The sequence below is a fragment of the Bombus huntii genome, chromosome 1 (genome assembly GCF_024542735.1).
Source record: "Bombus huntii isolate Logan2020A chromosome 1, iyBomHunt1.1, whole genome shotgun sequence".
Classification (NCBI taxonomy): Eukaryota; Metazoa; Arthropoda; class Insecta; order Hymenoptera; family Apidae; genus Bombus; species Bombus huntii.
In genome coordinates this window covers 2318924-2332135 of record NC_066238.1, presented here as the reverse complement: position 1 = coordinate 2332135, position 13212 = coordinate 2318924, and the positions used below count along the sequence as shown (strand labels likewise).

Genomic DNA, 13212 nt, shown 5'->3' with positions numbered 1-13212 from the left:
TTTTCAACATACAATTTTTATTACAATTATATATATATATATATAATGATATTTTGGTCCAAATAAATTATATTTTTATATATTATATTATATTATATATATATTCCCATCTCATTTTCAACATACAATTTTTATTAAAATTATATATATATATAATTATATTTTGGTCCAAATAAATTATATTTTTATATATTATATTATATTACATATATATTCCCATGTCATTTTCAACATACAATTTTTATTACAATTATATATATATATAATTATATTTTGGTCCAAATAAATTATATTTTTATATATTATATTATATTACATATATATTCCCATCTCATTTTCAACATACAATTTTTATTACAATTATATATATATATATATACTACAATTATTTCTATATGTAGCATTTCTATGTACACAGTCAGAATATCACGTTTAATTATTTATTATCGAACACTGGCGCATACATAGTTGGGTTATCGCACGGTTTTCAATATTTTCATATACAAAACAGGATGACACTTTAAAACGAAAGTGTAAGTATCTGGCTGCTTTCACGAACGATTCTCGAGTATATCCCTAATCAAATTACAGATCGAGATTGAAGGATGATTAACGCGTAGCTTATTACTCTCGTGATAAAGATCTATTTCTGATAAGTATACCAAGAGTCAATTTGATAAGAGAATTCGCGAAAGATGATCGTGGCCGTCGAGGAAAATTACAGATTTCTTATTTTTTGCCTCGATCGAGGTCGAGACTGTTCTTGCAAAGTTGTTATTGAACATCCGTGGACGTTGACCATCGCAACAATCCCAGCTAACAAGGAACCGATAAGAAATTAGGCTAGCACCTCTGATCTCTTTATCTAATTGACTCGTTGCTCGTCCGTTTCGTCACGATTATTTCAGCAGACGTTTTACTGAATCCTACGCGTTATCTCGATAGATCATGCGGAATATCAGACACAGAAGGTAACAGGAAGTCATTATTAAAGAGCCTTGAATCGTTAATACGACGATAAGTAAAAAGAAGAAATTTTTCCACGTTGCAAAACGAGTCGCAAGGACAAATTTTGCGGTTTGTTAAACGCACGGCTCGCGAAATATTTGAAACGTTAACTTTGCTACTTCTTTCCGTAAAATCTATTTGCATCCTTCAATTTCGTTCGCGCATACATGAATTTACTCTTTTAATTATTCGTTTATGCATTATGCGTTAGTTCAGATTATGGATTAGTTTGGAAAATTACGAAGCAGAGACGTTAGTAAGCGGCTGTGAATTTTTTCCAAATTTTTCGGTGACCGAAGCATTGCGACTATTGGAGATAAACGAAATAGACTGGAAGGTACCATGATATGACGCGTAGCGTGAAAATGAAATATTACCAAGAGTTAAGACTGAAACACAAATATTCGTAGCTTTCGACACACCTAATTGTCGATTACCAACCAAATAAAACAGCGAGTTATCAAACCAGTGCTAAAATACACGATATTCTACGATAAGAATAAAGTTCCAAGGACAATCTGAAATTTTACGTACACGAACGTTTGTTATTTAATTGAGCAACTTTTCAAATATCCAGATAAGCAGAATATCAATTATACGAAGAAGAGAAGCAACGTAGAGAAACGAGAACGAGCGATAAACTTAATTCCTGAAACGACGAATTGCTGTTCGGAGATTTAGAACACGCCGCCTTGATAATAACGCGAATAGCGTGGAATATTCGTGTGAATAAACAGAAGGACAAGTCGCTATCTAAAATTATGGGAAAATATAATAAAATTCGACGACCTTGTTCAGTTTCCGTTCATATATCGATACGACTTTCTTATAAGCAGGATCATTGACTGAAATCCTACGTGCTCGTTATTATACTTGTTATCCTTGGACGTGTTTGTATAGGAAACTTGCATTCTTTTCCATCCATTCAAAAAGTATGCAAAGTTGCTGCGGCGCAATACAAAGCACGTTTCTCGCACGTGTCGCGATACATCAGCCAAGATTGCACAAATGTCAAATTAACTATCGATATTTCTCATCAGACGCTTCTTTTGTCCATTAATTTCATAGAACGAGAAAAACAAAAGAGATACGAGAATAATCGAGCGTATCTTAAACGAATGCAAATTCTACATGGTTCCTCTCGCGAGTTAAACGAAACAACTGTAATGGTTCTTGTTCGATTAACGCGATATTTAATGTAACACCCGTGCATTAAATTTCGTATAAATTGTATTTGTTCGTGTTCCTACGAGCAAATGGAATTAAAGTTTCAAGGATGAGATTAAAATACGAAAAAGAAAGAAACTAGATATTAAATGTTATTTTTAATTTTATTGGGTAATCCATCGAATCGATAGACGATATGGATAATTGCCAAACGTTAACAATGGACCATCGACGATAATGACTGAGGCACAATGGCTTCGTAACGTAGTAGGATAAACACGAAATGCAACGTGTTAATGATCTTAACTCGCGGAGTTTGCAAGATATTATGGCGAACAATAGAAATTTGCATATTTCTATCATTATTCGTCGTAGTAATGATCGTGATAATAATCGTGATACATGGTAGTATCGCTAATAGCAGTAGGTATTGATTTATGTATAGGAATCATTTCTAAAGTTAAGAAACATTTCCATAAAAATGTTATATCTAGATGCGACTATCAAAGATACTGCATAGAGATACTTTCGGCAGAATCAACATTGACTTTTATTCGGATAAAAACACGATCATATTTTCCTACATATTTTCATTTGTCAAACGAATTAATAGAAATGAATTGTAGATTTAAAATGACAAATAATTGGAAAAAGTTTAGCAGAGTAATTTTTGTACACAGACCGGACGAAACTAACGGAAATAAACGGATAGAATTATGAACGCGAACAAGATAGGAGAAAGAAAAGTAAAGATCTGTGCTTCGTCGAAAATCCGAGTATCTGGTGACAGCATTGCTTTCGAGTATGTCTGAAAATTCAAAAATGCTTGATGCAATTTACACCTTGTTAAGATAGCTGTACATAATCCTCGAAAAACGTTATCTGTACAAGATACAACTTGTATTAACGTAGAATCTTGACACGCGGAATCGATATGGTAGCTACGTCTCGAAATTAAATAACAGTAACAGATATCGCGTTTATCTTAATTGCCGTATAACTGCATCCTTGTCCAGGTAAGGTAGCAACAGTAATAAAAGCTTGAGAAAAAGATAATCGATAATCTTGAATGAAAATATCAATAAAATCGTTCATATACCATTGCGAGTATCGCATAATTCGTATAAGAAAACCTGTCACGAGATCGTCACGGTTCTACTGTCAAGAGAGAAGCTTCGACTTATCGCTATCTAACGATAATTTCGCTTCTTTGAATATCGATAGTCGTGGATCAAATCTATTGGGTTGGCAACTAAGCGGTTGCGGATTTTGTCATTGCCACCTATTGGGTTGGCAACTAAGTGATTGCAGATTTTGTCAATAGGTGGTAATGACAAAATCTGCAATCTCTTTGTTACCAACCTAATAACAGAAGTGAATTCTGGATCGGCAGCGATACAATTAAAAGTTGTACGATTGTCGAGGCAAGAACGAATGGAAAATGTATTATAGACCGAAATTTTAAATAAAATTAAAATACGTGTTAAAATACGTTGCTTTTCTCTTAAGATGATTAAATTTGAAAATTCTCTAGACACGCTTCCATTCGGTCGATAGTTCATACGAATTTGTGCCTTTACGAACGCATCTAGAGAAACAGAACCTAAACAAAGAATATTAGAATCGATTAATCGTAATATCGTGCTTGTCGAGTAGCGTAATTTTGTTCGTTAGTGGTTGATTAATACATGCTGATAAATAACTTACTTTCACAATCAAAATCGACAAGTTCGAGACATGTTACTCTTCGAACGAGACGATATAGACTGTAGAGAATCGTAAATGCGGAATGTAAACATAAATTATATTTATGAATGATGGTGGCAGTGATGCAAACAGTCAACATCAACAGAGCCGACTCATAACTTCGCCGACTGTCACTCGAGATATTTCACACGACTCGTGTGTGTAATTTAACCAAATTAAATGCACGCCTGTGTATTCAAATATGTACAAGAGCATCGAACAAAACCAACTTCGTACGTGGAATAAACATAAAACGACTTGCAAGTGTACAAAGAAAAGCGCGTCTCCTTCGCTCGTTTAAACACGTTCGTTCTATGATTTTCGCAGTTAGTTTTAATTCATCGATGCCATTCGAACCTACGCGTTTCTACGATACTACCGACACCTTCGCAGAATTATAATTAACTGCTCGAATAAATGTATCGGAACGTACGGTGAGAACGAAATCTTAAAGAGTAATAACTGAGACGAAATTAACCGTGATATTATACCAGTAAAATATCTCATTGACTTTCGATTTTCACTATTTTCCGAAGATAACAGCTCTTTCGTATTTATACTTCTTCGCTACTTTTTGATACGGAAAGCTGAAAATATTCGGTAAGAAATTGTTCAACGTGAACAGAAATGTATAGCTATAGATAAATGTCCATAATTTCGTTTTTTATTAGGTACAGTTCTTTCGCGATGTAACTACTCTTGTTAAAAGACGTTGAAACGTATGGGAAGAGGAATGGAAGATTTTTCCAGAAGAAACCGAACGTGAACGAGAGTTGTTTTTCTTACGAATCCTTCGATTAAAATACTTTGTATCCTCGTGTGACAATTAAATTTATTTTAAAATATTTTTCGTAGATCGATACTATTTGAACAGCGAAGTACAAGCGTCTGATCGCAGCGAGCGTGAAATCTACGAGTCAGAATCGATCCATTGTTCCGCGGAGTTACGATCGGCACTCGTTCAGGGTTAAAGAACATAGATTTTCAACTGTCAGTGTTCGTCGTACTTTGTAAAACGATTTTGTAAAATTCGATTTTCATCGAATATTCTTTCAAAGAATCGTGCCCCAGTTTTTCTTAGCTAACGCTCGATCATCTTTCACACGGTGAAACGTGTACCTAAGTTACGTAAATAATATCGACAAAAAGCGACGATTTATCGGTGCAATCGCGTCGTCCCGATCACAAGTCGGTTAATTTAAAACCTTCTCTAAATCAAACCGAGCAACTAGTTCAGCCGACGCTATTCACCTCGACTGATCTCCCTAACGAACGTTGTTCAAACGAAAGATAATTCAATCACTCTTTTTAAGATCGATTTGTGCTCCACTAAAATCGATTGAAACATCTGTGCTCTCTATGAAGGACACTATGAAGGACCACGAAAAAGACGTCTTATTTGTTCAAACTAACGTGTTATATAATATTAGTTTGTCGCGAAGGTTTCTTTCGTTTCACGGGGAAATAATGGATGCGCAACGTTGTTTGTTTTACATCGTTTTATCGAATCACGTACGATCCATTTTGTAGTAATGGAACAAAATAATAATAGAACGACCCAATATACACAGTATGGTTAAACTGCAGATGTTGCATTTATGAGGAATTTAATTTCATTCGCAGGAATATGAATTCGCGCAAACCTAACCTAAAACAAATGTTGTATCGATAAGTTAGTTATTCGCAGGATTTCAAAAAGTCAAAGAACTGCGTTGGAACGTTTTACCGTATTGCGAGTAGTTCGGAAGAATTGCGTTGAGACGTTTTATCGGAGGGATTTATGAAGCATCGTAAACTTATAGTAAACTTAAGCTTCTCGTAAATAAAGTTTCGATAAACCACGAATATACAGGAAACGTTAAAAAGGCAAAGCTCGACACACAGAGACGAGTAAAGCTTCTTAGGAAATCTTATCTGAACCTTAACCACAACGTCGTTATCAAATAAATAACAATAATACCATTTCGCGATTTAAGTCAATTTAAGCCAATTCAAATTGCCCTCTAATCGCAAAAGAGATCCTGCGATTATACCCAACTAATCCAGTTTTAATACTCTCTATAAAAGGACACCGAATTTCATTTCTTGATGGTTCATCTTTGTCAGTTGTTTTTTCATCGGTCGTTTTACAAAAATCTAGTATAACGATACTACATAAATACGTATATGTAGACTGGCAGTCGTACGTCATATCAGGACATCTACCGATATTTAATACAAATTCAATGCTTTTCGCTGATTTTATCTCCGAATTATTTTATTACAGATCTGTTACTTCGTATTAAACTACAAAGTCATACTGTACTCGTCCGCTGCGTTAAAACGTAACATACTAAATAAGGTGAAATTTGCTGGAATAAATTAAGCAGCACTTGCACAATCGAATCGATACGAAATTTTACAGGACATTATCGACAAAAACATCCTCGTATGACGTCAACAACTCGGATGGCAAAAAAATCGAAGTTCAACGAGAAATTATAAAATTCGTAGAAGAAACTCTATAACCTACGCCTTGTAAACTTGTCAATTTGCTATTATTACTTCTTACGTTATTGTACGAGGAAGATTTCAGAAGGAATTAATAAACTCATAAAAAAAGGAATCTACGATTTACAACTTGTACCGATAACTATTGAAACTCGATTCACTAATATTGCTACTTGACAAACTATCATCACGCTAGAGTGATTTTACCTCAGTCGACTAAAAGCTACGTTAAATAACATTAAATAACAACAACAAAAAAAAGTAGCAATAACATACGATAAATAATATACGAAATAAGAAAAATTAAAGCTATACAAACTTACGAAAGATCTATGACCTGCTACTCGCAACTTGTCAAATTCGCTGATCTATCAGTTGATCGATTATCGTAGAAGAGAATTTAAATGTCCTGATACTTATAACCGACAATTTACATACGAAGAGATGACAAAGAACCGGTACTCACTTTCTCGTGGTCAATTCAAAGTATCCAGATGTGAGAATGGGTACTGGTAACCCATAGATGGTGGCGGTTATCGTCCGGTCCGTGAACACGTGCAACGGTCGGCTGCTTCCGCGCGACTGAAACGGAGTCGTGCTACTGAGAACGCTCGAACCAACCACCAAAGACCGCTCGCTACTTGCTAATACTCTTTGCCGCTGCTTGTCTCCCAACCGGTGTCATTCTTGCCTATCATCGTCAGCGAAATGCTCACGGCTGCTGAATTTCGTCCGTGATGGCGCGAACTCTGTCTGTGTATACATTCATACTCTGTATACACGCGCTTATCAGCCTGCCCGGGGTCGATGAAGACATTCAACCACTGGAAAATTTGCTTCCGGAACACCTCGATCAAGTCAGGGTCAGATTTCTTTCTCGCGTCTACGTGATTCTGACCCATAAACATGCTCGAATAGCCTGCCTCGATCGAACTAACGTTTCTATACGTTTGTGATATTTTATCTCGAGCGATTCGAATTTCTCGGAAACATCGTGATGACCGAAGAAATTAGGAAATTGAGGGATCGACATATCGAGGGATCAGGACACATTTGTAAAATTGTTAAATCGAGATATTAAGAAATTGTTTATTTTCGTTCAACTTTTCGTTCTCTAAACACTCGCGTTCTACGGATTCGCAATATTTTTCGGAAATTTATAATTTACGACGTTCCAAAAGATCTTATCGATTATTGGTCCCGTTGGAATTGATCTTCTCATAGCGTTTGATTTTCCACTTCTTTCGTTAACAGTTTCTGTCCTACGTATCGATTTAGAAAAATCGTTGTGCAAGTGTTCCGCGTATTAGTTTAGAGAAATTTCTAATCGAAGATTTTCGAAAAGGTTTTATCGATCGGATATATCGGATTTGGTTTTCTCGGAAATCCGTACTTTAAGATCTGCGAATTAAGAATTCGTTCTTTTACCAAGGAATTTACTCTTTCATTTCTAATTTGTTTGGAAATTTATATTTTTTAAGAACTTTGTATTTAAGTTCGTATCTCTTCGATGACGAAGCGTTACGAATTTTCATCCCTTAGCTCTTATATAACAATTCGAGTTAATCGCCGAATTTATACCGAATCAAACAGAAAATAAAAAAAACGATCTCGTTAAAGATTCTGCGAGCTTATGAACATCTTCTTCGGTATTGTAAATCACATATGCACAGTATAATACTTGCGGCACGAATACAAATTTTAAGGACTCTTCGACCTCCAGAAGAACCTTTTTAGCTGGTTCAATGTTCGCCTGAGCTATCGCGTGCGATATAATCACGTTGGATTACCACTTTGCGTGCGAATAATAACCAATCCAAGTTCCTATTACGCTCTTATCATGTATTAGAATGCCTTCAAGTACTATCAGCGTAGCATCGCGTGTTCATCTTTGTGTAGTAATAAAACATACCTTTACGAATTATTCCTCTCTTTCCCAACGTTTCCTAATTTTTCTATCCACTCGATAAAATATCTACGATAAGAGGATCAAACTGGTTTGCTTGTGTCTGCCGCAAGGATTTATCGATATATCAGTCACATCCGTTTAACGAATAATTTGTCCAACTGTATCTTCTCGTACCTGATATACAGACTATGGTAGGCAGAAACGAGGCTGTACACGTATAATAACATTTTTATGGGCGTGGGACGACCTTAAATCCAACCAGCCATGGACGAATGCATAATATAAGTACCTGTGCATGACATGTTTCGTTAATTTCTGAGACTTTGATAGTTGACTGTGTCATTAGAATCTAACGGACACTATGTTGAAGCGGAGAATGAGATACCTAACCTAAAGTGAAATAATAGCACGCTTGTCGTAGAATTGCGACCGTTTATGCATTTGTAGGGAATTTTGGAAGTACAGAAATGCACAAAATGCGTATAACGTGCAAAAATATATAAAATACCGCAAATAGATTATAATACGTAATGGATAAACAAATGTCTTGTCAAGTTGCATCTTTGTTAGTTATGTTCATAAAAATATGAACATTCGTGAATAAAAGTTTCGTTGATACCCTAAATGTATGTTATCCTTGTCTTATATAATGCGTAATTTTCCTAAAACAAAAAATTAAACAAAGATAAAATTATTTGTTATACCTTTAATAAATTAAATCGACAAAGAATTAAACTTAGAACGCAAAAGGGAAATGTTTCTTAATAATTCCTCGCGAATTATCAATCTCAAAAAAATTATCCTAAACTTGGAAATTCTTCGGAAACTATCAGTCTTATTACAATTAATGAATTATACTTACTCGATCAGATAGAATTCCTGTATATAATAGTTTTACAATATGACACTGTCAAAGCGATAATGCGATGCAGCTACTTTACTGTCCGATTATATCTTGACCATGCAGATTTAATAAATTGTCTTCGTTGAGAATTTTATCGATGATACTGATATACGATGTAGTTTGAAAAAGTCAACCTACACGTTTTATCATTCACATTTTATCGGTGAAAGTATTATGTACAATTGTCGTGGAATTGGAAAAAAGCTATTATTTATGAAAATGTAGAAGTAGTCATCACTCACGCATCAGTCATTCGACAGATTAATGTTAATATTACATTTTCAAGTGATAACGCTTGGTATGCGTATATCGATCATACTTTTATTGATAACGTATTGATAGCGTTTTTGTTTGTTTATACGTATGTACGTCTCATTTTAAAGTTTTATTCCACTTTAAATTCGATTTTGTAAATCCTAGATCCATTATTATTTTTATTATTTTTATGGTCTATGAACAAGACATGTACCTTTTGTCAGGAAAGACCTATTTTTCCAGCTCTGCAAGAAATACGCTTTATCTTTCTATCTTTTCGTTCCAAATTTTCCATTCCAATGACGTAGCGCTTGTCCAAGTAAATCGAGTTGAACTAATAGAATTCTTTGCCTACCACTATCGAATTCTATATTTGTACAAGTGTAATAAGATCCTGTTACCTCCGATCGGAAATTCCTTATTGGGGATTCCCGAATCGTTTTTGCCTCGGAAATTAATTCGACGTTGATCATCCTTTAAAAGAACAAAGTAATTACAATTTCTAATTTAATAACCAAAAAGTTGTGAAATATATTGTGCAGTGGTTACTTTTTTTCTTTATCTATCGTCTATTGAGAATAATTAAAGGAAAATTTCGAAAAAAAAAACCCAATAAAGAACAATGCGAGACTCCTTACTTTAATAGGTTATTTCTATTGTGCACTCTTGATATATTTTTTAATTATTACACAGCACGCTTATATCGTTCACAATTGAAACATCCTTACGTAATAGGGTCGCTAAAGAATTAGCCGGTATGAAAGAAAATGTGCATCGTCTCGTCCTTCGCAACATATTGAGAAATTTATTGGACATTATGTATCGTTTTTCCCATAAAAAGATCAAACGATTCAGTGATCGTAGAAAATTTTCCACCGCAAAATTTTTCCTAAAACAGATTGAGATGACTAACAATGACTAATGCACACTAATCGTTTGTTATCGATATCCTCATTTTGTATACATTCTTCAGTTACTTCATTTCGAATCAAAGCGATAATAATTTGCAGCGATGTTATTTTTTAAGTTTTTGTCCCCCGTTTTATTTATAATTTTAACATATCATGCAAGAAATAGGAAGATATAGTAAATAAACAATTAATCACGGATCTATTTCGTGTTTTTTTAGGCTACTATTTAGAGAGTGGAGCCAAGATGCTCACTTTCAGAGGAGGATCTAAAATAACTAGGCCTTTTACTAGGTTCTGGTCAGTGACCGACAGGTTTTTCGACCTCAGATAATAGACAAAACAAAAATATATTAACTATACAAGGATTATCAAATGTTTTGTATACACGTACTTCGTATACACGTTGATTGTCGTAAACATCTATCCACGATATGAATGGTTTGCTAGGTCAAAAACAATTATTTATCTACATCCAGGTTTTGGAAAAATTTCATTGAAATACATGAGTCATTAACATGATAATACAACGTAGAAAGCTGAACAATCTAAGCTTTTAAAGATAATTAAATTGTACAAATTATTTTTTATAATAATGTTAATTTTAAAAATAGTTGACATAGAAGTAGGAATTATTGTATAATAAATTTGAATACTAGATGCATTTCGTTTTTTCTAGAAAAAACATTTTTAATAAGTATAGCAAGTACAGATACACATATTTTTAGTTGCTTAGAGCGAATATTTATAAACAACGATACAAACAACTATCACACAACTACTACTATAAGATTGATATATACTTATTGATAGTGATATATATATATATATTTATTTATATTCATATCTTATTAATCAAAATTTATGAAAATATTTGCGTCACATTTATTCGTCAAAAAATAGTATAAAAAAATGATATAGTAAAATTAGTATAAAAGATATAAAACTATTGAAGTTTCGCTTTTATGCGATTTTAATTATTTTTTATGGTTTTATCATTCGATGAAATAGATATGTTTTACATTTGATACGTACTTATATCGCGAATATCCATATTATAATACAGTAATAAGCAAATGTTAATAAATGCAATATAAAAAGCAGATGTACATGTATAATGTATAAAATAAATTATTTCAACAGTTATCTTAAAATGGATATGCTATATTGTATTTAGTGAGTTACAATGCTCCTGCATCGCTATTAGCAAGAGCAAGAACTGTGAAACACACTTCTTCTGGATCACGAGCCATATATTCTTTACAAACACGTGCTGCATCTTCTAACAGTGTTTCTGGACTAGTTGTACCATGATTAATAGGAGAAGGTTTACGTCCATCTAAAAAATCCCATATGTAAATAATATGATATTCTTATAGATTAGTATTTATACAATTATTTACTAAGTAAATAATTATATAAGTATATACAGCAGTATTAAAATTTTCACCTAATTCATATAATACTCCATTTTTGTGTATAAGTGCTACAAAATGATGGTACACTGGTATTTCATCGCTTGGTACCTACCAAATACTTTCGATTAGTACTCATTTCTGTAAGTACACAAAAAGCAAGAAAATCATACCTCTGTTTGACCCTCTTGTGCCACATCTTTATGAGTGATACTAATACCGTCGGACTCCATTAAAAGCTTCCCACATTCCATATAAGAAAGATTTTTCGCTTCATCTAAAAAGGTTTTTAGGAAACCGTCCTGAAGATCTATGCTGCAAAAATAAATTGAACAATTTACAACATATAATGTCTGTTGAAAAACAAATGAATATTCTGTACTTCTAACGAAATACCTACATGTCTCGATTATTGCCAACACTGTGAATTAATGCGATTGTACCACAGGCATTATGAATGTACTGTTTCATATGAAAAACTTCTGGATCTTTAGGAATACTTACATCTTCTTCTTCTTCTGATTCTTTGTCTTCTAAGCTATTATCACCCTAAGTCACATAAAATTATTAGATCTACGATCTTTATGTAATAAAATGTAATAATATAATCTTTATTTTGAAACCTTTTTGGATAAAGGATATAGCAAAATAACAGCAACAACTGGTTTAGGTACAAGTGCCAACAGATCAGGTTCCAGACCATAAACATCAACAACAGACCAATCTTTTGCTACGCCTAATTTATGTAAAAACTGTAAAACAAATCTTTGAATTATAAAGTTTAATAACTACAAAATTATTAACAAGTTTACTTTACAATAATATAAATAAATCATTTAATACATAAATAGATGTATTGTCTTTAATCTTTAAATAAAATGTAAGACTTATTTATAACATAATTACAAGATTAAATATCAATATCAATAATGGAAAATCATTATGATTTACCTTTGTCATAACCTAAAACAAAGAAATGAAATTATGTAAAAAGATATTATACATATATATTTTTCATTTTAATGATTATGATGAAAATACAAATTCTTACTTCTGGATTAGATTCCATCGGAATCCAAGATGACATGATGAATTTTGTTGATTCTAAAAGATATCGGCAAATTTAAAGTTTCATATTCTAACTTCTAATTCGCTGTATATACTTTTCAAAAAGAATTTTTACGAAAACGATTACTTACAACAGATATTATAAATTCACAAAAGCGTATTTGCCGTATTATACGTGCAAAATTTTAATGTTGTTATCAATTTATCACACTCAGACGAATTTGCCGAAATCCTGTGACATTGACACAATTTGATGACACATTATTGGGCAGTAGATAAGATCAATATTAAAATGAACTTATAATAGAATAATTAATAACAAAATATTTAGTTGTTTTGTTC

General features: G+C 33.0%; 2 protein-coding genes and 1 long non-coding RNA gene across 4 annotated transcripts in view; 1 reads left to right on the top strand and 2 right to left on the bottom strand.

Annotated features, from left to right (window-relative positions):
* Positions 1-7087, bottom strand: part of LOC126871948 (proton-coupled amino acid transporter 1-like) — a 53071-nt gene extending 45984 nt beyond the window's left edge. The window contains exon 1 of the mRNA XM_050631373.1: positions 6878-7087. The gene's annotated coding sequence lies outside the window, so the exon portion shown is untranslated. The remainder of the gene's footprint in view (positions 1-6877) is intronic.
* LOC126872607 (uncharacterized) lies at positions 1047-4766 on the top strand. Its single transcript, XR_007692070.1, has 2 exons — positions 1047-4521; positions 4593-4766. It is a non-coding gene; the product is annotated as an uncharacterized LOC126872607 (long non-coding RNA).
* Positions 7088-10863: 3776 nt separating the features above from the next.
* Positions 10864-13211, bottom strand: LOC126872418 (ubiquitin carboxyl-terminal hydrolase). Of its 2 annotated transcripts, XM_050632358.1 has the most exons (8): positions 13002-13211; positions 12854-12906; positions 12754-12765; positions 12426-12554; positions 12203-12351; positions 11976-12117; positions 11838-11913; positions 10864-11726 (listed from the first exon to the last, which is right to left on the bottom strand). In XM_050632358.1, the coding sequence occupies exons 2-8, from the start codon at positions 12887-12889 to the stop codon at positions 11569-11571; spliced, it is 702 nt and encodes a 233-aa protein (XP_050488315.1). In that variant the 5' UTR covers positions 12890-12906; positions 13002-13211; the 3' UTR covers positions 10864-11568. The 2 variants fall into 2 exon arrangements, with proteins under 2 accessions (XP_050488315.1, XP_050488324.1); XM_050632367.1 differs by lacking the exon at positions 12754-12765.
* Position 13212: the final 1 nt, after the last annotated feature.